Here is a 27884-nt window from a genome sequence, read left to right on the forward strand (position 1 = left end):
TAGTTTTGTCAATACACTTCCAAATCTTATCTTGGATGTTAGACTAGTAACCAAACACTATGACACTCGTTTTATTGAACAAAGGTTGATAGGTAGCAGACCTTGTCTGTTCTTAAAGTCTGATCTGTTCTTACAGTTATTGTTGTATTATCTTAGTAGCTTGTTTCTTTGGAGTCAATTGCTCAGATGAGTCAGTAATGTGTTTTTTCTCTTTTAAGTAATGGAGGAGTGTACATTTGGAGAGTTTCATGCCATTATTTCTCAGCAAGTTAAATTATATAAGATACACTAAGCATACTCTTCATTCACACAGAAATCATTTTTTTTTGCAGTTGAGAAATTGATACCTAATATTTAGAATACCCCCAAAATTGTATACTGTAAATCACACTACTTTGAATTTGTTAAATTGCATAGGTTTGAACCTGTCCCTCTACTTTTTTCCACTGTAACATTGACTTGATGTGTTGTCATAGCAGATAAATGAAGAACTGGAATTGTTGGTCGTTTATCTTTTCAATAGTACCTCATCATTTTATTAGTATGCAAGCCATTCTGTTTGATATGGAAGCAGACTGTGGGTCTCCCTTCCCAAGTAAAATTTGTAGTCTGTTTTGCAAAAAAACTTTAAAGATATTTGAAAAATAACAAAAAGTGACTGCTGTTCTGAATATTAACATACCATGCTTTAACTTGACCACCTAATGCACAAGAAAAAAGTTTTGGCTCTACCTCACTTCTTAGTAGATGCCAGCAGTTAATTATGCCCATTTTGGTGACTGGTGGGAAGACTGATACAGCGTACACCTTTTTGCAGATACTGTATGTCCTTTTGTAACATGTTTCAGCCCACGACTTATGTTGAACACCACAAGGGTTCAGCAATCAGTGCTATAGTATTGTTCTTGTGTGTGAGAATCGGCCATTGTTGAATATCCATCCAGGCTTTATTCCAGAGCTTTGGGTGACCTACCATGGGGCTGGTTCCCTCTCACACTAAAGACATCAGCAAAACATTTGGTATCAAAAAAGATCAGCCTGTACCATCTTTGGTTCTTTATTTGCCAGAATAATAATCGGTAAACAGCCATTGATTCTCTCCAGTTGACTTCATGAACACTGCAGTAAGTGCCCAGTTTGGAAACATTGCTTATGCTTTCTGCATTCTAAAATTGAAGAGTATTTTTCAGTTTTTGCATTTTGATAGTCTTTCTGGGCCTACTGACATTTTTCAAAATGACCGCAAGTAAGTGTACTTACTGGATAGAACTTCCCACCAACGGACCATCTTCTTCACCATTCATTCTGTAAAACCTTCTTTTGATGGGCCTAAAATCTTCAGGCCCTCTCCAGTAGGAGAGCATTTTACTAGTAGGATAGATAAGAAACATAAGGCAAGTGCCATAGAAAAATGGGAAGTGTTTTCATCTCCTGGCCCTGGTTCTTGGATTCTGCATCCTCATCAGTTGGTGCCCATTTAGGAGGCCATCAGTAGCTAACCATGTTCACTAGGATGAAGTACTGCATTACACCTAGATGCTGGTCCCCTTTCATCTGCAGTGGCAGAGTACATGGAGCTTATGAGATGGGATAATGCCTTTTCCAATGTACTCTGAGTACAAATGCTTTGCAAGGAGTATGTTGCAGACTGTCAAAGAATGCATGTGCCACCTATCCCTCATGGGAATCTTTTCATAAGACTGCACTGAGTAGATCTTGAAGTGCTTCACATGATTGGATTTCTCTTCTGTATGTTCTGTTCACACAATTGAAAGGCATATTTCTGTAGTTAATGTTTATCTAATGCAATTTGAATAGGGAAGATGTATTAAAGTATGACCTGGGCAAAATGGCAGAAGAATTGATGAGAAGTTTAGAGCAAGTGATTTTAAATAAAGAAATGGAGAGCAAGAAATGGCTCAGGAAACAATGGCCAAACCTGCAACTCACGGTGATAAATCAAAACTGGTAATAAGAGTGTGACGCTACATTAGAAGGAATTTTACATGATGTAAAGTATTTACCAGGTCTGTTATTTGTGTATACCAGAAATGTGGAAGTATGTGAAGCAGATTTTTTTTCATGACCAATATGACATCACATTGTCTGTTAACCAGAAAGACCAGAAAGAAAGAGTTAAGAAACTTGAGATGATCTTCATATTGATCACTGCTGCAGTAGCCTAAGTTATATGGGTTATATCCTGCATAGGATATAATCCCCAGCCAGCTTCCAGAGCTTTGGGGTACTTTCCAGATGTCCAAACCAATAGCGCAAGCTGAGCTGACAAACACAGGTTTGAGCTTCAAGACCTACTGAGCTTTTCTGTTACCAAAAAGGACATTCCTCTGTGGGTTTTCAAGTATCAGCAGTTCACTAATGCTGCTCCATTTCTCATCAGATAAGTTCTGTTTGTAGGGGGAAAATTTGTTTAATCGTTTTGTGAAAAACAAATACTTTTAAGCTAGGAAAAAGTATTTTTCATGGCTTTTTTTTTCCTTTCCTGTTGTACCGACTATTGCTGCTAAGCTTCTCTGGGATACAAGCACCTTTATTGGCTTGATCGTGGAATTAAAATGAAACATCACTGGGATAAAAAGGACTGACAAATAGCACTGAAACATACATGTAAAAGAAATACTAACTCTTATAAAGGCTCTCAACTCTATAGATCATCTGTGGTCCCCTGGACCTCTTCAAGCAGTTGCAGATAATACCACAATATTCAATATCAATATCACGAGTGGAAAGTGGATCAAAAGTTTTCAATTATTTGATCCATCTGTGGGGAATCCCTTAGTTAGAACTTTATGCATTCAATCGAAAAAATAAATTGGCAAAATTGTATTCCAGGACTCTATGCAAGGAGTGTAAGACGTGACATTTCTTTTCCATTGGACAGGCATGTCTGTCTATGAATTTCTACCCTTTCTACTGTTATCCAGGGTATTTCTGAAAATTCAGAAGGAAATCCCAAAGACTAATGTAGCAATTCCTTTCTGGCCCAGGTAATAGTGGTTTTCCCTTCTTTTGGAATTGTCCAGGGACAATTACCACAAGCTTACTTACTGACTGGATTTTATCCCTGCCACAAACAACTACATCTGACTGCCTGGATGATAGGGACTTAATACTTGTTAGGCACCTGTTTTCTGAGGATGTGCAGCACACTTGCCAATGGAGGCAAGAAAGCCCGCTACTGGAAAATCATATATAATTAAAAGGAAAAGGTTTCCTACCAGCACCCTTTCAAGGGTAGTGTTTCTCTGGTTTTGCAGTATTTGTGTGAGTCACTATCCAGTGGCCTGTCTTACTTCTCTGTCAAGGTTCATTTGCCATCCATTGCAGCATGTCTGCCCATGGTACCCACCTCTTTCAATGTAATCTTAATTTTGTGTTAGAGAAACTAACACATGCTCCATTTGAGCTATCTTATCTGGCTGACTTGAGGTTCATGATATGGAAAACAGTTTTGCTGATTGCTCTGACCTGTACAAGATTATCTGAGTTGCAAGTTCTTATACTGAGTCAGCCTTATCTCATCTTTCTCAGATACAGGGTTTCTTTGAGAACTAATCCTCCTTTTCTGCTTATAGTAGATCAGAATTTGTTTTAAGCCAAACAATTCATCTCCCTGCTTTGTTTCCAGACCCTAAAAATGAGGGAGAAAGGATACTTCATGCAGTGGATGCCCACAAAGAACTCAAGCGCTATCTTGATAGAACAAAATCTTCAAATCATTTTTTTCATTTCTTGTGGAAGTAAGAAGGAACAACCTTGTCAAGGAAGACTGCTTCTAAATGGTTGTCTCAGGTTATTACTTTTTGTTATTCCCACCACAACAAAGCTATTCCAGGAAGGTCTGAGGCTCACTCTACCAGGGTCTTAGCTTCATCAATGGCTTTGTGGAAAGAGGTGGACTGTAGTATTCTAAAAGAATCAGCTTGGTCCTCTGTGCATACTTTTACAAACCACTACAAGCTATTCCTTCTCAGGGTCTAGGACAGGGCTTGCTAGGAACATTTTCCAGGGGCTCCTGGACCCATCCCCTTCCACCATCCAGTTGTACTAAGCTATGATAATGTACTCATATAGCTTAGGCTACTTCAGCCATGATCAATATGAAGAGTATATTTCATTTGTGTAAGTGGTAGCCACTACCTCCCTCCATCACCCTTGTTTTTTGGTGTGTTTTTTATGCAAGGATGTGGACATGTATTTTTTTTTTAGCAATGTTTTCTTACAGCTTAGATTCCCTCTATCAGCTAGCATGGAAGCTCTGAAAATATTGGTGCCCAAATATGTTGTTTAGTCAGCTCAGCTCAAGCTGACTGACTCGATGCATGGAAGATGCCCTGTAGCTTTAGATGCTGACTGGCTGCTGTATCTTATACAGGATATAACCCATATAGCTTAGGCTACTCCAGCAGTCATAATTTGAATATCTACTGTTATGGTAAGTTTACTTACACAACTGTACTGTCTATGGGCATTTGGAATGTATTTAAGTTATTTGTGCATTTGTTAACTCAGTAGTTGACAGCAAATCAGTTCTATAAATCAGTAAAATTGCAATGCAGAATTACTTCTGTATCAGAAAAGCATTCATTAAAAGTACCACAGCAAATGGCATCTGATATTTACAAGGAAACAATCTATTACTTTTGTAGTTAAGGGGTGTAGCCATAATGTAAGACTTAGCAAATAAATGATGAGGCAACAAAAATAGGTCACATTCATATAATGTATCTGGCATGCATAGGTGAAGGAAGAGAATGAGAGAAGAGACGGAGCAGTAGGAAAAGTAAGCTAGACTATTCAGAGGTTAGATATAGTGGAGCAAATAAAACGTTGTATGTGGCAGTAGTTGTGAATTTTGCAATATCTGTAAGGGAAAGAAATGAGCTGTTATGGAAGGGGTCTATATTAAATCAGTGAACGCTGATTTTTTGACCCCAGGGAAAAAATTTCTGTTCCACAAAAAAAAAAATAAAAACATCAAAACATTAAATAAAGTGGGGGGGCTTCGCACCACCCTCACCCCTCCATGTGGGGGGCTATGCTCCCCACACACACCCTACTTAAATATATCAATTCCAAGATCACAGTACAGTGACGAAAATGGCAAAGTAACAGAGGCGTACAAGCAATTTCTTTCCCAGGGAAAGAAATCACTTATATGCTGTTTCGTGCTTTCAAGTTCGATCAAGATGCATTCGAAGGATTGTGTCTTCGATCATATGATAGGAACCCTATGGAAAGGGGCAGATGTAAATAAGGGCAAGATGTTAGTGGACAATGGGAAGGAGAGTTAGCAAATGGACAGTGATAAGGGTTCATGAGGGAGGCTTGATGGTAAATGTTAGGAAAGTAAATCTTTATTTCATAATGAGCAGTCTGAAGTAAGACAGTCTATATTGGTTTTGATGCTTTAGCCATAATAATGAAAGCAGTGGCAGTGTAGAGACTGTGTGATATGATTTGCAATAGGTTTACTGAAGGTATTAAGGTTAGAAGAGGATTGTATCTGTTTTCATATTGCCTGTCAGTTTGCACAGGCATGTTTGGTGACTGCAATCTCAGCAGTTGACAATGTAAACAGGGGTCTGTCTAGGAGAGAGCCATCTGAATTTGTAAAGTTATAGGAGCTCATAAATTGAAATACGTTCTTAAGAGGCTGACAGCAGTTGTCTGAGATTAACATGTATATTAGTGTACCAGTCAGAAAGGTAAAGATCCCCTGCAATGTAAGCCAAGTAGATTTATTAACTGCCTGACATTGATGTTCATTGGACTCAGGTGTATATACTTGAGTATTTTTTCAACTATTTGTTGCGTGTATCTTGTGGTAAAACTGGGGAGTGATTATAGGTAGAAAATACTCCAGCTAGGGTAGTAAGATTCTAATAGGAAGCTAGTTAGCAAATGAGAAATCCTGTATGCATTTTTAACGCTTTTTCAGAATATCACTCAAGATATAGAGAAACATACTTTATATGGAAGAAAACAAATCACGGTAACATATTCACAGTTATCAGTGCAAGAGAAGTTTTAAAAGATTCATGGGAATGTTTAAGGAGCATTAATAAAGATTTATGTGTAGACAACATAATTTTTATTACTACTGATGTAATAGATTTATTCACTGCCATCCCCATGAACAGGGTTTAGAACTTTTTAAAGAGACCTTAAGCTTACAAAGTAAGTTTTCTCCAAAAGATATACATTTGTTTGGAATTGATGGAGACAGTTTTAAAGAACAACTTTATATATTTCGAATGAGAAATGTTTTCGTCAGTTTAAAGGGTGTAGCTATGGGTGCTAGGTGTGCCCATACCTATGCCAACATTGTCCCTTCATAATGGGAAGAAAAAACAATTTTTTATTCTAGGTTTTGTGACTGTTGGGTGTTGTATAAATGATTCTTAGATGACATATGTTTATTTTGGACAGAAATGGAAGAAAAGTTTTTAGAATTTTTTGAATATATTTCTAATTCAACTAATTTTTTAAAAGTACATAGAGTATTGGGTATGATAGTGTGAACTACCTAGACATTACTATTCAGAAGAAAGGTAATGGTTTCACATCCAAGGTTTACAGGAAAGGAACATATTCCAATTCATTTTTGTATTTTACTAGTGCACACCCATATTCCCAGAAGAGGAATATAGTTAAAGGACAATTTGTTAGAGGCAGTAGAATGACAGACGATAGTGATTTCCTTATTGAATGTGAGTTTTTGATGATTTTTGGAAAGGGGATATCCCAAAAATTTAATTGAAGAGATACAGAAGAAAGTGTTGGTTGGTAGAAAAGATAGGTTTGCACCTATTTTTGGGATAGAGGAACAGACACCAATTAATATACATTGGGGTATTGAAAAAGTGAATAAAGATGGAAGTGAGAATTATGAAAGTGCTTTTATTACAGACTATAATGGAGATGTCCATGTAATTAGGACTGTAATTGAAAAAGATTGGACTAAATCCACTAACCTGTCAAATTTGAGCACTATTTTTGAAAAGTTTAAAATGTATATTTAGGAAAGGACGTAGTATTAAAGATATCTTGGAGAAGCATCAGAGTAACTGTAATACAAGGAATAAGGTGGGGACCTTTAAATGTGGATTTTGTCCGCAGTGTCCTTTTGTCTCTAACACTGGGATATTTATATTAGCAGTAGAGATAAATACATTATAGGGAGGTCTTGTTATACATGTGACACCAAAGGCATAGTATAAATTGCTTTATGTGAAAAATGTGAGGCTTTCAATATAGGGAAGATGGAAAGGAAACATAGGAAGACAATCTACGAGCATGTTTACAAGATAAAAAATGAAAATAAAAGGAATACACTGTATAAACATCTACTTTTATGTCAATCTGCTAGATTTCAGTTTTATGTTTTAGAGGATGCTCCTATTGATGTCAGAGGGGGTCCTTCGAAGACAATGTTAGAATATAGGGAATTGTACTGACAAATTATATTGGAAGCAAATAAATGGTCAGGCTTGAATGACATGGTCTCCCTTGCCCCTGTTTTAAAACTGAGATCAGCTAAACTTTAATGAATTTTATTAATTTTACTTATATTTGAAGGGAGTTTGTTTTAACTCAAGTAGATTACATTTTATTCTAAGTGCTGAATTTCATATTTTATTTTTGCCACTAGGTGGAGTTATGCATCACATTTTTTGACCTATGTGTGTATTTAAACATTGTGCAGTGGTTAGCATTGTCGCCTCACAGCAAGAGGATCTCCCATTCAATTCTCTGCTGGAGCGCCTTCTGTGTGGAGTCTGCATGTCCTCCCCATGGTTGAGTGACGTTAAAGACATGCAGGTAGGTGTGTGCGTGAATGGGCATGCCTTCTTTGAAGGTTGGGCGTCAGTCTGGCAACTCGGCACCATAAAAATCCACTGCCAATCATTAGCGGATGGGAGTTCCGCTGTGGTGACCCCTAACCGGGAAAAGCCAAAAGACTTTATACATTTTATACTTTTTAGCTCACGACTAACGTTTTATTGCAAATAACAGGATTTTATACTGAATTTTATAAGGTAACATTTATTTTGCTGGAAATTTATTTTAATGGTTATTTATATGTTTATTGAACTCTTCATTGTAGTTAGGAGCATGTTCTCCCATATTTAATTATGTTTAATTATATAATTTAATGGATTGGTTCATTAAGGTTTGATAAAAGAGGGTATAAAAAGATGATTTGCATTTTCTGGTGTTGTCTGATGAAGTCTGTATTTTTATGGATGAAAACACATTGCTTTTTAAGGAGCATTCATGCTTTTATTCACTGTGTGTCTTTTATCGGTGTTACGTGACTGTTATTAAACTTTTGGCTGGATTCAAAGGAACGTGCTCATCCAGGTGTTCTTTTTATTGGATTGTTCACAGTTACAAACATTATATATCACATACATGCTTTTATACAATTACCATCAAACCAGCATTATATAAACTCAATTCTTGCCTTCCCTTAAATCTCACTCCTCCTCCAAAACATTATTCTGCATCTGTTGTTCCCTGAATTTCCATTTTCTATGTAGTTTGCTCCTACCCTCTTGTAAAGATCCCACTTCAGTTCTTTCATCTCTGTTAGAATATTCACTACTTCAAATACAATTGGTTTAGTAATTGCTTTTTTGGCCTCTACCAGAATTAAACTGAACAAGGCCTTACAATGTCTAAGCAATTCAGATCCTATATCCCAGCTCAGCATAATAATTTCCCTAGTTGTACCCATTTGCACTCCCAATATTAATGACAGAGTTCTCTGTAAGGAACTTTTAAAGTTTGCCAACTCATTACACTCCCAAAACATATGTCACCAATTACCTGTGTCTTCCCAATCACACCTCCAGCATTTGTCATGTAACTGAGGAAAAATTCTCTGGAGTCTGCTTGAGGTATAAATATACCTATGCAAATAGTTCCAAGCAAAAATCTACTAGACTTTTTGCATGTTTGGGAACCATACATATGTCCTCCCATTGTTTCTTTGTGAATTGCTTATCTAATCTCTTCTCACAGTCTTTTCTAACCTCCTATGACTGATTCCTACAGTTATTGTGCAATATTTTATGTGCCCTAATAATTATCCCTTTTTAACAGCAGCTTCTGTTCTGTACACAACTAAAAACTTGGCCAAAGCAGGTCTTTCACTTAGGATTCCCTATGCCTTTGTCTATACTCTGATATCAGTCCCTGACAGGCAATGTAATCTCTAGCCTGCAGTCAAGTGAATTCTTGGCCTGATCCCATTCAATTACCTTTCCCTCTCTAATTATTTGTTACCAATACCTTAGTTCCTTTGTCAGTTTTCTCCAGTAAATTCTAGCCCCCTCTTGCCTATTCTCTGTACCCTAATTTCAATCATCCCTTTTCTCCATTCCTGTGTTGGCTTGATTCTTACTCTGTTACATTATCAGTATAATATTCTGTATGGTTATTGTTATTCTCCTTAAGAACCTACATCCAAAATCCCAGTCTGTCCTTGTTTCTTGAGCTTCCCCCATTTCATCATTATTCCTTTCCACACTGAATTATAGCTTTAACTGTGTAGTGCTGAAAATACCCCTTCATATCAGGTAATCCCATACTACCTTGTTCTTTTGGAAGGTTCATCTTTAATCACTTGACTCTTGCCCTCTTCCCCTTCCATATAAACTGCTTCAACTTTTTATAAATTGCTATCCACAACTTCTCCTCTGGTTGATAAAAATATGCCTGAGCTATATATAAAACTAAAGTGACTAAAAACTTTTTCAGTGCATCGGGGGACCTTTTTGAAAGCCTCTTTAGTCCCTGTATTGCTGACACTTTGCCTTCTGTTGGCAGGATAGACCCAATGCCTAAGGCCAAATTACTCACCCCTCTGCCAACACTCCAAGTGACCTTTGATGATCAGAGATTTGAGGAGGAGTATGCTATGGAATGGGAGATGATCATCCATAAATCCATATACACTTTTATGTCAAATGAATCCCTTCTCTGAAGAAAAGGAAGCAGACACAACTGCCAGGAATTATCAGATGTGAAATGGGAAGGCCTGTTGTACATGGCCTAGACATTTTCTGCTACAAAATATGATTTTGACAGCAATGAGGTATTTCTTCAGTGAACCTGCCAGAATCATTTTCATTTGACAGCACTCTGAATTTGATGTGAGACTATTTAAATGGGATCCTAAAGAGGTATAAAGAGTCCAAGAAGGGCTTCCAAGATGGCTGCAGAACTGATCAACAACTTAATTTCAACTCTCTTAGTGTGAAAACTGAAACTGATGAAAGGAGAAATATTAAAATTATTTGGATAAAATTCATTTAGTGGCTGGTAAGTAAACTGCCTCAATGCCAGCAGAGAAGAATTTGGAGAACCTGAAAGAAATTCAACCAAAAAAGGTCAAGACAAAAAAATAGCATTAGAAGACAAAGCGTACAGAAAACCTGAGATTTTTTGCTGTACAAGAGAAAATGGAAGGAGCAGACTTTATTAATTTTATGAAAGTGTTCCACTGCAAGATTTGTTAACTAAAATGGCACATCGAGTGTATGCTCCAAACATGGCCATGAGAAAGTAGCCAAAACATATTAGTAAAGATGCAATCATTCTAGCAGAAAGAGTTTATACTTACAAAACTGTTGAATAATGGAAAAGTGTTAAAAATTGGAGACAACAGAGTGTTTGTGGAAAATTATTATTCACTGTACACCAAAAGGCAGACGACAAGCACATTTATCCCAGCAAAATGGAGTGTTGAGAAGCAGATGTGAGATTCAATCTGCTGTATCCATCAAAATTCAGAATATTTTTTCATGGAGAATTAAACACATTTTTTTATGCAGAACAGGGTAAGAAAGAAGTCGCCTATTTATCTGAAAGTAAGCCAGCAAGCAGAATGGGACTTTGCTTCCCATTCTTCTGACACTAGAGTTAAACAAGACTTTTCCAATGAAAACTTTTCCAGTGTTCCAAAGAAAAATGCTTGAGAGAGAAACAAAGACATTGGCTAGAAGAATCAGAAGTACCTTGGACTTGAACCAGAGTCAAGTGTTGGGAGATGGAGATGATCAGGAAGAAGACTAGCAAATTTGGAATTTAAAGAATGGGTAGTGGAAGTTATTTGAGAGTTATTAGAGAAGATGGAAATTTCTTCAGAAGCACTAGCTTGTGAGTGGGATAAAATTAAAATTGACCTTAAAAATTAGGATAGAAATTAGTGAATAAATGTGAATTTGTAAAACATCAATCACATTTGTGAAATACGACTTTGCAAATAGAAATGGTTGAGAAAAATACTTCACTTTTGTTTACTGTTAAACCTGTTGGTAGACTGTAAAGCATATACCCTGCTTTATGTATTTAATGTTTAGAAGGACACTGGGGGGGGGAGAAGTAACTGGAGGTACAAATAAGCAAAAGAGATAGTATTGCTGGAAATGAATTCATCCTCAAGTCTTGGTGAGTCCCTTCACAAGGTAGACCTTTTTTTTTTTTAATACAGAATTTCACCAAGATGACAGACACTGATATATAGACTATATTTTATATAGCATATATCATGTACATAAGTAGGTTAATAAATTAAAAAAGTGCCAAATCCTGGTAAGTGCACTGGTGCCAGGACTGGAAAAAAATGACAGTGCTGAATCCTCAAGACACAGAGATATTCCTATAATTGGATTAGACCAGGCTCAGGGGAGGATGTCCCCTGTTGTAGAAGGAAGTAGTAGTCTGCAAAAATCACAAAAATTGATAGGCCAAAAAAGTCATAAAGATGATAGAGTGGACTGTTGAGGATAATAAATAATGTATGCATTGTTACTTTTATGCAAGAAGCCCAGAATTTCTGGACAGAAGATATCCAAAAAGATTAAGAGAGAAATTAGAGGAAAGAAAATACTTGCACAAGAAAAACTGTAAAAAAGCTTCAAGTGCAAATTTTTGTTCATTAATGCAATGGATTCATGAAAAACATCATATAGACCAAGAAACTTTAGGCTATTTGGAAAAAGAAGCGATTGAGGAAGTGTGAAACTATAAAGAACAAAGTCTAGAGATTTTTGAAAGGTATAAAAAAAGAAATATGGACATGGGAAAGAAAGAGAAATCTGATATGGTACAATATTTATGTAAAGGAGAAAGCCAAATTAATTAATACAAAAATAGCAGCCCCAAAATTATCTGAAGAGAAATACAGCCAAAGGCACCCAGATATTGAAAATATCACACTACAAAAAATAAGATCACAAACTGTGAAGTTAGAGCAGAAGATTAGTAAATCAGAAGTTAAAAAACTAAAAGCTGAAGTTATGGAATATTTGTAAAATAAAGGATTTAGTGTAGAAGGTCTAATACAGGTTATATCATGACATGATAGAATAATAAGTCCCCCAACTAAGGAGAAACAAGAGCAGTAGGAAACATGAACTTGGGAAAGAAAAAGAGATTTTTTGGAGCATTTCTCCCCGGGCCTCCACTGAAAACAGGCTCTGTGGAACCTAGTCGGACTTTCCCGGTCAACAAATGATAAATAAATAAAAAATAAATAAATAAATAAAATAATTTAATATGATGTAATATTTATCCAAAGGAGAACGTAAAACTAATTAATACAAAAAGAGCAACACCAAAGATATTTGCAGAGAAATACAGGCAAAGACATCCGGATATGGAAAAGTTTAAAATACAAAAAAAATAAATAAATAAATAAAAAGAAAGAAGCAAAGAGGAAATGTAGAAAAGAGGATTAGTAATGGAGAAGTTAAAGAAAAAGAAACTGAGGATATGGATTACCTGCAAAGTGAAGGATTTAGTGCAGAAAATCTAAATCTAGTAACACCACAGCAGGATAGAATAATGAATCCCCAAATTAAGGAGAAACCAGTGGGGTGGGAAACATCTGGTCATTTGACATATGAAGATACTATAGAGTCTTCAGTAGGAAACCTGTATAAAAGTTCAGTTAGAGTTGCACAGCAAGGGAAGGAACAGGAAACCATGGCAACTCTGACGCAGTCAATGTTGTGAAGCAATAGGCCAGTGAGTTCTCATACGAAAGAGCAATGGATGACACAGGATAAAATTAAAAAGAATATGGCACAGGAAGATGCTCTGGAACTTTCTGTAGAATGCCCACAGGAAATGGAGAACAACTATATAAAAGATCAACTTGCCAATAATTAGTGTACTCAAGTAAGACAAAAGCTGGAAATATGCTTTAAAAAACGGTCATGTATGATTGGGGACAATAAGAAAGAAGACAATAATGGCAGATTTGTGGTAGTAAGAGGCTGTTGGCAGGGGAGGAGGATTATTCTGCCATGTGTTTACATTCCACTAAAAAATGATATTATGGAGCTTAAAAAAGTTTGGGAGAAACAATTAGCTTTCACCAGGAGATATTATTTATAGGTGGGAACTGGAACTTGATTTGCAATAGTGAGGATGTAAGAGGGGACCCAGAAGGGAAATATAACAAAACAGGGTAAATTTCTGAAGATATTTATGAAAATATTTGGTATGGAATACATGAATGCAGTAGTATATATCCCCAAGGTACAATAACTGGGCTAGACTGAATAGAAATTATATTTCATAGGAACACGAGTATTTATTTGAAAGCTTTGACAAACATCCAATAACTATTTCAGATCATGGATAAATAAAAGCTAAGGTAAAAATGGAGGGTAATGAAGTAAAAATGACAGAATGGTACTTTCCCACCTACCTGTTAAAAACAGAGAAATTTAAGCAATAGGTAGTGGAAATTATTTGAGAGTTTTTAGGGAATATAGAGATTTCTTCAAAAGAAATAGCTTGTGAGTGGAATAAAATGTAAATATTGTTTACAAAATATGGTAGAATAAAAGAAAAGAAAGATATGGTTAAGAAGTAATAGGAATTATTTAGTGGGGCTGACAGTGGTTAAATTATTACAGAATAATGGGAATCTCACAGAACAAGAAGATGATGTACTAAAAAGAAAATAAAGGAGTATTTGGATAATATGCATGAGTTTAGAAGGATTGCTGTTCATCAAATATTTGTTGATCCCAAATCCAAAGCAAAACCTTTTAACACAGTGACTTATGCAACAGTAAGTAGAAAGGGTTGTCAACAAACTTTGGGAGCCTATGTCAAAAAAAAAAAAAAACAGAGATGCCACAGAAGTACTAGGGATATTTTGGAAATTTAATGGAAATTTGTATAAAGCAGAGGACTGTAGAAACCAAAAAAGGAGCACAAATGGAAATATTTATGGAACACATAATTATTGCAGATTAGAGGAAGGCTCAACAACTAACAGATGAGATAGGCAAAGATGAAATAAAATAGTGATGTATAATCAATCTGCATGGAAGTCTCCAGGATAAGATGGTATTCCTGTGGAAGTTTGGAAGTTAGGAGGGAAGAAAGTGATAAAGATCTAGAAAGTTTTGTTTTTAAAAGGTGGGGAAGCACCAACATTTTAGAAGAAAACTGTGGTGGCTGTATTACCCAACGAGGATAAAGACCCATCATATGCAGTGCCTGATATACCCATTTCAAAGGATCAGAGACAAGAATTAAAGGATAAGGGTTCCTCTCTGAAAAGTTTGTTTTGAACAGAGGAACCAGGCAGGGGTGCCCCATCCCCCTTTGTTATTTCCTTTATATTTAGAGCCACTGGGCAAAGAAATTAAGGAACTTGGAATTTCAAGACTATAACTGGTATTGTAATGAATAAAAGGTGGCCTTATTTGCAGATGAAATTATTTTGTACCTGATAAATCCAAAAAATTACATCAGTGTTGTGGAACATTTTGAGGCAGTCACAAGTATTTTAAGGATTATAAAATTAATGAAGATAAAACAAAGGCTATAGCTATACCCACTCATGACTTGATTCAGTAATACCCATATTTATGGGTACATGATAAGATTAAGTATTTTGGACCATGTGTTAAAATGGTTTCTGTTATGGCAGCTAAGGATGTGTGGGAAGAGACTAAACAAAGGTTAATAAAAAAGCTGAGACACTGGAAGCTTTTGTTTATGGATATGGACAGTAAGATACAAGCAGTGGTAATGGTTTTAGTTCCTTTAGTTTTATGTACAGGTCAGTCATATTTTCATCAACCAGAGGAAAAGTTGCGGACAATAATTAATAAAGAGTTGAAGAAATTTATATGGGAGGAAAAGGTAGTAAGAGTTAAGTGGGACAAGTTGATCCTCACAATAGAACTAGGTGGTTTAAGATTACTTGATTTGAAGAGAAATTTTTGAGCTACACAGCTAAGATTTACATATATGACTCAATCAGAAGGTTAAAATTCAAAGTGGAAAGGGGTGATGATGAAGTGGCGGGAGGGGGGCAAGAAATAAGTAGACAGTAGGATCCTTAAGAAGAGAATAACAAACAGTATACAGTATTATTATATTTTAAAGTTGCAGAAAGTATTGTAAGAACTAAGCCAGCACTTGAATGAAGAAAGGAGATTTTGCCAATAGAGGATAACATTAACTAGAGGTACAGAAAAAAGGCAAGAAGAGGCTGAATTTTACTGGAGAAAACTGGCAAAGGAACCATGGTATTGGGAGCAAATAACTAGAATGGAAAAGTAATAGAGTGGGATGAAGCCAAGAAGTGTGTACTGCAGGTTAAAAACTAACTTCCCTATGAGGGATTTATATTAAAGTATAGGCAAAGAGAAGGGATGGGGAGTCCTAAGTGAGGTTTTAATGGAATCTAAAATAAAAGCTGCTGTTAAAAGGGGATAATTAGTAGGGCATATAAAATATTGTATGATAGATATAATAACCAATCAGAGGAAATTAGAAGAAACTGTGAAGAGAGACTGGAAAAGCAACTACCAAGGGAACAATGGAAGGACATATGTATGGCTCCCAAATATGCAACAAAGTACATAAGATTTAGTTTTTTTTTTTTGCTTAGAAGTGTTCGCATAGGTATTTTTGCACCCCAAGTAGACTTCATCACATTTTTCCTCCAGTAGATAGCAAATGTTGGACATGTAATGGGAAAGAGGTAACCGTGAACATGTTTTTGGGAGTGTAGCAGGCTGCAAATTGAAAATAAAAATCTTATAGAGTACTCTGTTAGAAATATTGGTGGAGCAAACAGGTGCAACTAAGGATTTTTTTTTTTTTTTTTTGGTGGGGCGGAAGCTGAGACAACAGTATCTTACTTGCTTAAGTATAATAAGGCCTTATTAACTTCAATTCTGTTGGCTGCCAAAAAGCAGTAAGCAGAAAATGGAAATCAAGATCTAAACTAGCTGTATTTGAAGTATTAAATATTGTGAAAGAGATAAAAGGACTAGAAGAGTGATCTTTTCAAAAGGAAGGAGCAAAACAGAAGCAAATGGAATTTGTGGGAACAATGCATGCAGAATAATGTTCAGTAGGAGGGTGAGGTTTAAACGAAGGCAAGAATTTGTATGATTTGTGTAATGATGGATTGTAGGATAATTGTAATAAAGAAATAATATGTATAATGTGTATAACTGAAAAGTTTTAATATGGTTTGTTTTCTTTTCAATTAACGTATGTGTGCCTATGTCTTAAGTGATATTTTAATAAAGGTACTTAAAAAATAAAAGTCCAAGAAGAAGTTTTAGATTTGTTGACTATTTAAAAGCCTAAGCCTCTGGCATTAACCCCTCTGCTTCCAACATTCAAGTACGCCTTCAAATTGGTGTCTCTGAAACCAGATTCCTGGGTACCAGCTCCTGAAAAATTGGACAGCATACAGGAAAATTTTTAAGTACTTCTGTAGAAACCTTATGGCTAACTGAACAGTGGTGTCACTGGAGGCTGTTCAAAGTTCATAACTGACTCCTGATCTAAATATACTCAGTAATAAGAAAAGCAGACTTCTGCACTTTTTCACCAAGTTTTATACCTCTACCATCTTAACATTCAGTGCAGTAAACTGCCAAATACATAGAGTACCATAGGGAGACTTCAAGAAGATAGAAGATATGGTTTTAGAAAGCCCACATGAAAATATATGGACAGAGTGAGCAAGGCGGCCCAGGCATTTTAGGGAGGCCTAATTTGCCATTAATTTTGTTGAGTAGGCATCTATGGTTATGACTGTAACTTTTACCAAAAGATATAAATGTGCAGCTCATAAATGCACCCTATGATAAGGATCTTCTTTTTGGGCCATTTCCTCAATACGTTTTCCGGTGCACTGGGAGCCTGTTTTGGGAGTATAATCAGTTGACAAACTTTTACAATTCCCTGCATAATACTCTGTCAGGAAAACTGGTTGAGAAAATAGGTGTAACTAAGGAAATCACTTTTTATGCTGGGATAAAGGATCTGAACTGCCTAGACATAGTAAGGCCTTGTTAAGTTTAATTCTGGTGGCTGCCAAAAAAAATTACTAGAAAATGGAAATCATAGTCTACACCAACCACACGTGAAGTAATGAATATTGAAACAGAGATAAAAAGAACATGAAGTGAGATCTTTAGAGAAGGGTAGGAGTAGATTACATAGAAGATGGAAATTGTAGGAATAATGCATGCAGAAAATGTTTTGGAGGAGAAATGAAGTTTAAGAGAAGGCAGGAATTGAACTGTTTATTTAATGTTGAATTGGTTATATCATATAGAACAATATATGTAATGTATAATGTTTGTAAATATAAATTTGTTGATATGCTTTGATTATGTTTATATAAATATAAGTTTACCTATACCGCAACTGAAAATTCAGTAAATGTGTTTAAAAAATGTTTCCAGTGTATAGAGGTAATAGTTAAAATTGTGTTATCACTGTAGCAACTCTTTCACCATTTTATCCCTAACTATAAAGTACTTAACTAGAACAGTGGCCAGTCAACATAAAGCAGACCAGTGCAGATCAATTTAAACATGAGAAAGCTTTTGAGAAGCAGCAGGCATGGCATGGTTGCAGGTGCAGAGGATGACAACAAGGCAGAAGAAGGGGTAGAAATTCCTCTGTAACCCACAAATCCCTTTGCCAGTGCTATGACCTCAGTCCTCATTCTTCCACTTTTTCCTCCCTTCCATCCCTTTACTATGCCTTTGTAATACCTCATGGGTGGCAGTCTAGTCCGCTTCAAAGACATCTGGTCCTTCTGGATATCCAACAGGCTGGTGAGGAGCATTATATGACTCAGGGTTACAAGCTGAAATTCAAAGACATTCTGCTTTAGTGAAGACATTCCCCTTGTCTGTCATGACCAGATTTGTCTAACCATGGAGGGTTCTTAAATCAGTTAATGCCATTTAGGACTGTGGACTAAGTCTTCTTGGAAGATGGGTCAGAGTTTTAACACCAGATTGTTTTCCCCAAAAATTGCAGACCCTGAAAGCCTATGACACGTGCCCAAGCTGAAGAGATTTCTCAAAATCAAGGTTAAAATGCAGACACTACTTGTATGTGTGTTGAAAATGCTTCCTAGTCAACCTGGGATTAATGTATGCCTATTCTTGCTTCTCTTGTCAAAAGCACCCTAAATAGTTCTTGAGATTCAGGATTGTTAGTAGGTATTTTAAGCTGACTCTCTTCCCTTTTGGCTTCTCAGTGTTATAGTGGGTTTTTAAATGCCTGGCTTCTGTTTTCATCTTTTTGAGTACAGAAGGTATTCATGTTTACCATGAGCCAACTGAACAACTAGGGCTTCACACTGAATCTCTACAAGGCCAACAAATGCAAAAAGGTCACTGGCTTCTTCCCAAGGGGTGGGCCCAGTAATTAAGGTTTCTGCTTTCAGACAGCATGGAAGAACCAGATCACAGCCAGGGAAATGCACAGAAGGACCAGATCACATCCAGGGAAATGCACAGAAGGACCAGATCACAGCCAGGGAAATGCACAGAAGGAGCAAATCACAGCCAGGGAAATGCACAGAGGGACCAGATCACAGCCAGGGAAATGCACAGAAGGACCAGATCATAGCCAGGGAAATGCACAGAAGGACCAGATCATAGCCAGGAAATGCACAAAGCTCACATGTGTCTGCATTGTCTTTTTTGGTACACATGAGCAAAATCCAGTGGTACATAAGACTCCCCAGACAACAGTATTGCCAGTCCCCCTATCATGTCATACCACTGGTTTCCTGCCATCAAGCGACAGTGGTCCATCTCAAGAGGAGCAGTTTCTGACCATGGATGCAGCAGCTCTTACTTGACGTATACATCTGATGCACCTGAAAGTGAAATGGAAAGTGAAGCCACTCCACGTTAAACACATCAGTGTTGTGCTTTTCAACTGTCCTGATTTTCTTCTCACGTTTCTGATCTCTTTTTCATAGAATTGTAGTTTTCTGACAAACTGAAATCACTAAATAATGACATTGGAGTTTCAGACTTCATATCCTCTAGAAAATGCATGTTAAACCTGTTATTCTAGAAACTTTCTAATTTTATAAGAACAATATTTAAAATCTCTCCATTTTTGGCCTTTGGCTCCTCGTTATTTTTGGCTCTTTTCAGATTTCTTATGCTAAGGGGATGAGAGGTGTGAGCAGTGTAAATGAGATGATTGTACACCTTTTGGCATTAAAAGTCTTCAGGTGAGAGCTAATGCCAAGGACCTTGAGGGTTATTAGGGACAAAGCTCAGTGTTGTGGCATGTAAACAAGCAAGGTGCTACTCATTCTTACCAGCTGCACAGGCTAACATTAATGGTCTGGAATCTTGCAGTGTAACTGAGTTTGCATCTTCCTGCAACCTGCATTTATTGGCTGAAACTATTATTGCAGACAACATAAGCAGGTTTAGAGTTAACTGCTTTGAATGGAGTTTGAAACCAAAAGTGTTTGAGTTACTGCCTTGTGGGTTTGCCTTTTGTGGACATTTTTTATCTTTGTTAAGAATCACCATCTGCAAATATCTGATTCTAGCTTCCCAAAAGAAAAAGCATAAGCATTAGATGCATTCAGACTAACATGGCAAGGCACTTTTTTGTATAACTTTACACCTTGTGTGCAGATTGGGACAGTGTTGTTTTGGTAACTTTACTTTGGCCATGGCATCTATGTCTCTCTCCTCTGATCCAAATGTCTCTTCTGCAGCATTACTCACTGCTGGCTCAGGACAGGGAAACACTCATGTACCCAAACTTCAGGACCTCGAGTCTAGCCAAATGGATTCTTTCAGTGTAGTAACTTTCAAAGTCAAGCTGTCTTAGTAAATCTTAAATATCCTGTAAGAAGCCAGGAGACATAACACTAGAGAATCATACCTGGATAAGTGAAAAAGATTCACTCATGCAGTTCCTGAAGCATTGCCCGAAAGGAATGCTTGAAGTACCAGATTTTCCAAAATGTAGCAGTGCTGTGCTCAGAGTCTATCTTACCTTTCCATTACAGCATGTCTTGCTGTGGCACTTTTGTTAGGCCAGTACTTAGTAAAGCACTTTTTGAATGGAGTAATATACCTAAATCTACATGGGAAACCAGTATCTTCCTCTTGGGGACTAGCATTTGTCATTCAGAGTCTTACGTGGACTTCCTCTGAGCCCAGGGAGTGTGTGCCCTTGAAATTCCTTTCCTGAAAAATACTTGGTGGTTGTGATATTGACCTGGAGTGTTTCAGAGTTGCAAATGCAAGCCTTAATGTACAAGGATGTACTTTTTCTACAAGGATGTGGTAAGCCTTTGACACAATTTCATATTTTATGTTAAAAATACTGACTGAGCTGGAACTCTGGATGTTATACTGCCCAACTTTTCCCTAACCCTCAAAACAAGGGGAGCAGTATCTTGTATCTTCTGGAGATCCATAAGAAGCTCAGATAACACATTGTTAGAATCAAGGAAATTATATACTGAACAATTGTCTTTATAGCAGACGAAATGGGTAAGCCAGTATCCAAGCAGACATTTTCCAAATGGCCATACCACTCAACCTGTGAACATCAAAAATCTGCAAAAAGGCCCATGAAAAGTAGGTACAACTGGTCAAAAATCTTTATGCTGATTAACATAAATTTGTATGCATGATTATGTAATCCTACCCACTCCAATGGAATTGTGGGATACTGACATTCAAACACAAACTGAAGAACAGAAAAAATGTTAAACACATAATATAACTAGAATAGTGTTTTATTTATATTAACGTTTGAACTTGTATAAAACTTTGAACTTGTAAAAAACTAAAATGCAATTTTCTTTTATAAAAATAAAATTACTGCTACACTCATATAAAATTAAAATAAATACAATTTGTGTAAAAAAATGAATTCTAACAACTACTAAACTGGTATAAAATAAAACTAAAATAAATACAAATCAAATTTTTAAAAGAAATTACATATTAACAAATGTAGCATTAATGGACATCATCAACATGGATATCAGCAGGACTAGATTATGATAGATAGTGATTATTTTATTTTTTTATTTTTAGAGTTCTGTCAGCTTGCTATCACGTTCATCAGTTGTGGAGCTCACTGCAAGAACCATGGTTGCTAATGTTGTTTCATTTTTTTTAAAAATCTGTCAGTTCAGGGCATTTGTGTGGCAGCTGCTTGGATCTCTGTCCACAATTTTCAGGAGTATAAGCTGTGCATCCAGTGCAGAAGCAGAGTGAATTTTGCCTCTATCCTGCAACACGAGCTTTAACTTACCCCCAAGGAAATGTCTTCCTGTTGCATTAGCACTCTTCTGTGGATAAGGACCAACACTGCTACAGCAATCCTTGCAGTGAACATAGGACAGCTGTTTGAAGGGCTCACTGTATCAGTAGGTGTTTGACTAAGTGGTCACCACTTGCAGAATAAGCTGCCATACTCCTGCCCCTCAGCTTCTCCCACTTAGTCTCATTCTGTTCCCCTACTCTGAGGACATGAGATTATGTTTTCTGGTATAACTTTTTTTTCTTCTTCAGCTAGGTGGTCAAGTCAGTGTTGCTCTAACCTTACCGATGTGGGGATGAGGATACTAGGATAAGGGCCCCCAACTACATTAACAAGAGCTGACTGTACCCATGTTCATAGTACTCTTCTGAACCCTTGTCCTCCAAGGAGAGCTAAGTAATAGAGTGATGAGCTGTAGGCTTCTTATAAGCTATACCTCAGTCTGACAGGAGGAGCTGTGCTAGTAGGGGGCATTTACACAAGTTCTAGAGTCACAACTGGAAGATCAGTCATCTACCTTTGGCAAATCCCCATGGATATAGAACAACACTGCCGTGGTAATCACTACTGCAGTCATACTGCTCAACCTGCAGACATTGAAAATAGGAACAAAGGCCCTTGGAAAAACACAAACATCCAGCTAAAAATGTGAACATCTACTCAGCATAAAATGTGAATACTTAGTAAAAAATGACTTTCTGCTTCCAGTAGGAATATGGGATGCTACTAAGAAACCTATTTTTCCAAAAACAGACTGACAAAAATTATGGAAAAAATGTAGGCAACATTATGGAAGAGTCTGTGTAAAATCTGTACACTTTAATGAACTGTATCACAAATCACACAAGGTCACTTATTTTTGCTTCAGAAAAAAGGCATTGTAAGATGTATGCCCCCTTACTTTAAATAATTGTTTCCACTAACATGTTGGTCATGTAGTGTGGCTTTCTGTCTGCTAGACAGCTTCAAAAATCACACAATGAGGGGATTCAGAAAATTGTGTAAAGGGGTTAAAAAACATGAAAATAATGACATCCTAAATCAGGCCTGAAAATAGGAACTTTCCTCCTGTGTATATAAGTTAATTGATTACCGGGTTGTTTTGTCTGATGAAGTTTTACTCAATGAAGTAAGACAAAAACACTTACTTTACTGTTTGAGAGTCATTAAATAGTCTTTTGCGGAATATTGTTGCAGCCAGCGGCCATTATTTTACTTTACTGAAGATGAGATAAATACTTTGAAAGGAAAACTCAATAAATTTCTGGTGGAAACATGAATTCAAAAGTGTCTCAATAAAAACAATTCTTTGAAAATACCCAAAAGATGCAGAAGATCTTGGCACATAATCTGAGATGCCAAAAAGTAGAGGGTGGAATAATAAGAATGTGAGGTAATAACACAGAGATAATAAATAAGGACCCCAATCAAATCAAAAGTATTTTATGCAACGTCAACTGAATATTATACATTAAGCAGAAGAATAGAGGAGGATGGGGTGGTAAACAGTGGAATTTTTAGCAGATTTAGAAGTAACAAGAGTTTATAATCAAGAGGTTGAATACATTCTATATTCTTTAAAATCTCACATTAACTTACTTCCCTTATTTTAATGGAAGAGATGAAAGCTGGGCTGAGGAAGCAAGACACCAGTAAATCTCAAGGGTCAGATGGTTTGCCAGGTGATCTATGGAAAGAATGGAGACAATTTAACAGATATCGGGGATATTTTATTTAACTAAGTACTCAAAGATGAACAAATACCACTGTCAAGGAGAAAAGCTATTTTAACAGTCATACCAAAAGAAGAGAAAGACCCTGTGAGGGTGACTTCATATAGGCCAATATGAATTGTCAGTCATGACTACAAAATGTTTGTCAATTATCATTGACATGATGACAAAAGTTAGGGCTTGATTCATAAACCTAGATTGATCTGGATTTATTTACAGTCATCAGGCAAGTGATAACATTGGAAGAACATATTTCACCAGTAAGAGGCAGAGAACAAATGTTCTCATCTGCTCATTATAAGGATAGGTGTAAGAAGGCTATTAACAGAGGGTCAATTGACATTTTTTTTTAATTGGTAGTCTTAGGAAGATTCGAATAACCCAAGAAATGTATTGAAGTGATTAAACAGATTTAGAGGGCACTGAAACTCAACTGAAATTAAGTAATAGGCTTTAATATGTTAATAGGTAAGTATTAAGCTAGCTGCCCTTTCAGGCCATTTTAAGCCTAACCAATTTCCCTTTTTGTGCTTGAAATAACCTATCACATTTGATTATAGATTGGCCTTACCCATCCCATGATTGGTAATTCTATATTTCCCCAATGAGAATAACTGGTATCATACCATAGGTAATTTGAGGGAACCCCTACATTGGATAAAGCATTTAGGAGCTGTCTCTGTCCATTAGTAGTACAGGAGGCAGTCCTGGGGTAAGTTTTCTGTTTTCTATCCATAGATCTAAGTAGCACTTGAATATGCATAGGCATGAACTTTGTTTTATGTGGAGTGGGAGTCTGTTCCACAGCAGCAATATCCTCTGCATAATATACCTCTCCCTCCAAACTGTCCTGTTAATTATGCAGAAGAGGTTTAGATCCATAGATAGAGCATTTCTAATGCCATTTAACTTGCTGATGTGCAGTAAAGCTGTCATTAATGGGCCAGAGGACGCCTTTTATGCCAGACATAGGTCACAGCATTCTGTAGAATACAGAATATGGTGACAGGGCTTTGAGTCGGTCAATGTAGGACATATTGTTTAGGCCTTGTATCCTTTTAGCAAGGTATCTCTGTGGGCATTCCAGTTGTTGCATGCATCTGGACAAATACATACCAAAGGGAGTATTATTTTCAATGACTGGCTTACTGAGGGCTTAGTAAAAGTGGACAATAACATCCTTAGATGTAGATATAATCGCTTTCTTTATAAGCTGTGCAATATAGAAGGGCTTTCTTAGAACAATAGGCACATGTTGGTCAAACGTTAAGACACTGTCCACATAAATTCCCAAATCCCAGACAACTGAGTCAACTCTTAGGGGCAAAGTGATTTCGGCTTAAAAGAGGTACAAGATAAAGATGACCCCTCCTTCCATTATTATTGGCCTTCTACTTAGAGCCATTAGCTCAGAAGATCCAACAAAGTGATATTCAGGGTTTTTTATGGAGTGACAGACATGAAAAATTTGCCCTCTTCACAGATGATGCTATTTTGTACTTGGCTAATCCAAAGAGGGATCTGCCTAATCTTTTTAGAATTTTGCAATCATTTGCAATTATGTCATGACATAAGGTGAATGAAAACAAAACAATGGCCATCCCAACAAACTTTGCTTCATCTTTTGACCTGGTACAAAAATTCCCATTCCTATGGGGCCACTATAGAATGAAGTACTAAAGGGGTTGGATAACTGAGGAGACAGAAGAGGCACTGAGGGAAATATTGATTGAAATAAAGAGAAATATAATGCAATACTTGAAAAATAGAGATAATAGAGCATTAATATGTTTGTAGTCCTGCTAATTTATTGGGAGACTGGCATAATTTTATGATCCTGAGGATAATTTGTGGTTCATCTTAGAGAAAAAATAAATTATTTTGGAAAGTCAAAAAGCCAGAGGTGAAGTGGGGCAGAGTTATTGTACCTGGAGACGAAGGGGGCTTGCCAATACCAAGTTACTTGGATACTTATGCAGTTAAGATGAAGCTGTCTGTTACAAATGAGAATTATAAGGCCAGGTGGAAGCAAGTGGCACTTTTGCAAAAAAAGCATAAGTGCTAAAGTAGAATGATCAAACCTCGAGTCTCAGTTTCCCTATGGAAACGGGGGGAAGAAGGCTTTAAATTATATTTGTAAGGTAACCTAAAAGGTATTGGAGCAGAAAAAGTCTGATAAGTAGGAGATGGCATTATTACCTTTAGATATAGTATTAAAGCACATTAAGTTGAACCTCCTCTCTGAAGGATTTAATCAGAAGGAATGGGGGCCTAGTGTCTTGGGAGCAAGTGAAATGGGGCAATGTGCCCTCTAGCTGGGATTCCTCCATTTTAGGAAGCATCGTATCTGACTAGCTTAGCTTTAGTCACAATAATGAATAAAAAGCAAGATAGTTATACAACAGAGGGGGGTTGTACAATGTTAGTTAACTGAGTCTACAACTGAATATGCCCACAACAGAAAACTGATAAGCAGACTGTTTAAAGGGCTGTTAAGCATGGAGAGCAATAAACATCAAAAATGTATGCAGGAATGTGTAGGAAATGTTATATACTTGGGTGGAAATGTTTGCACAAATATTTTTTATACTCCAGAGAGACTGCATAAAATGTTTCCCTGAGATACGCACAACCTGCTGGAGTCTGAAGATGTAATACTCAAACTTAGCTGGGTTTAAGGTGGGGATAAAGAACTTAGTAGGGTGGGTCTTTGGTCAGAAATGGCAATTTAAATAAGAAAATATGATGCTGAGCTGAGTAAGGGAGTAACTGCTAAAAATATGTAAAGGCATTTATAGAGTTAGTCCTACTGGTATTTAAAAAAGTGACAAGGTAGCACTACTTAGAGGGAGTGGAGATTATTAATATCAGGAACCTCAAATTAAGTAAACTGAAAAAGGAATTTAAGTAAATTGTGTAGATATGAATGAATGGAAGCAGTGGAATCAGGTAACGGAAAGTGAATTGATTTCAGGAGTTTGAACTGGTGGGGATTAATGCATACACACGTATATCAATGTTTTAGCTGTTAATAGGATTATTGGTCTGGCCCCAAAAAGAGATGCTAGAACAGCCTGTTTTTTGTAAAAGAGACACAACGGTAAAAACAGGAGTGACTTTATTTCTGTGTAAACTCTGTCAGTGTTCTTTGTGAAAGTTTGAATTAAGAGTTAATGGTGTTGTTACTGAGGCTTCATCTAATGCATGAGGATAGCACTGTTATGTTAATATAGTGAACAACAGATAAGAAAATAATTCTGTCTTTAACAAAAATAGTACAAAGACTTCTAGTCTGTTGCCAGAGTTAATACTTGTGCCAGGGAGCAGGCATGTGAATTGTGACAGGAAGATATGCCTGACTTATAATTCAGGTATTACCCAGAAACAAATAAACATTACTTTTGAGGGCACCACTGGACAAGGAGCCATGATTTGAACATAGAAGACTAGAGAAAAAGCTAAATTTTCAGATAGTGATCCATTTATTTCAGCATCCCATTCTGTAAAACAGAAAGTACTATTTGATTTAGATTTGGCAATTGAAGGAACTTCTTTCCTGCCAAGACTGGAGATAAAGCAGCAACAAACATTTAAAAGTTAGAATTTCAACTTGCATAATAACAAAACAGTCAGTGTTCACACATTATGATAACTGCATAATTTACATAAAATAAATGCATGATTACCATAGCTAAAAGTATCTAAAATATGTCATAGTTTGTCAAACTGCAGTATTTAGACAATGCATATAGAATCAAATATGCATGTATTATGTAGATGGACAACATGATTAATAATGTGCCAGTCTACCATAATTAAATACAAAAAAGTGTCTTTTCCACTTAAAGTATTGATGTTTTAACAGGGAAGCAAGAAGCATTTTCATACTGGAAAATGAAAGTTTGGAGTTTTGTAATGGTTGAGGAGAGGATGTTGGAAAATTTGTGTGAGACTGAATAAGAGTATAGTTCTCAATATGATTTAGCTGTTAATTTGGAATATTTTGAATGCAATGGTGCTCTAGCCATAGGCTGATTTCTAGTGGATTCTGAATGTAGAACAGGCTTCTATAGTTGGAGGGCACCGATGCTAGTTTTTGTAGAGATTTTAAGAGCATGGTTTTCGTTATGGTTATGTTTAGGGGGAGCTTTCTGATGCTTAACCATTTGGTTATAGTTAGATCTTGTTGGAGAATCAGCTTTAAAGGAAAATGTGAAAGACTAGATTTGCAAATGATCGTGTCATCTGCATAAAGTAAGGTTGGAATTTGGGGATTGCTGGTAGTCTGTAAATATTGGGAGAGGGGGTAAGTACAGAACCTTGAGGCAATGCACCTGAGTAGGGAGGCAGAGAGGTGAGGTAGCAATCTCTATTTTTACAGGAAAAGTGTAGTTGGATAAAAAATAGTGGAACAATTGACAAGCATTGTTTCTATCTTTTGCACAATACAACCTAAACTGGAATGGTTTGAACAGCAGAAGGCTTTGAAAAAGATATTGTAGA

General features: G+C 36.6%; 1 protein-coding gene across 1 annotated transcript in view; it reads left to right on the forward strand.

Moving 5' to 3' along the window:
* The first annotated feature begins 19104 nt into the window (after positions 1-19104).
* Positions 19105-27884, forward strand: part of LOC122808588 (DNA topoisomerase 2-beta-like) — a 252391-nt gene continuing 243611 nt past the window's right edge. Inside the window, exon 1 of the mRNA XM_044079545.1 lies at positions 19105-19231. Within this exon, the coding sequence (XP_043935480.1) occupies positions 19105-19231 (127 nt within the window). The remainder of the gene's footprint in view (positions 19232-27884) is intronic.

The sequence above is a fragment of the Protopterus annectens genome, chromosome 8.part0 (assembly GCF_019279795.1).
Source record: "Protopterus annectens isolate FY-2018-M chromosome 8.part0, PAN1.0, whole genome shotgun sequence".
NCBI classification, from domain to species: domain Eukaryota; kingdom Metazoa; phylum Chordata; order Ceratodontiformes; family Protopteridae; genus Protopterus; species Protopterus annectens.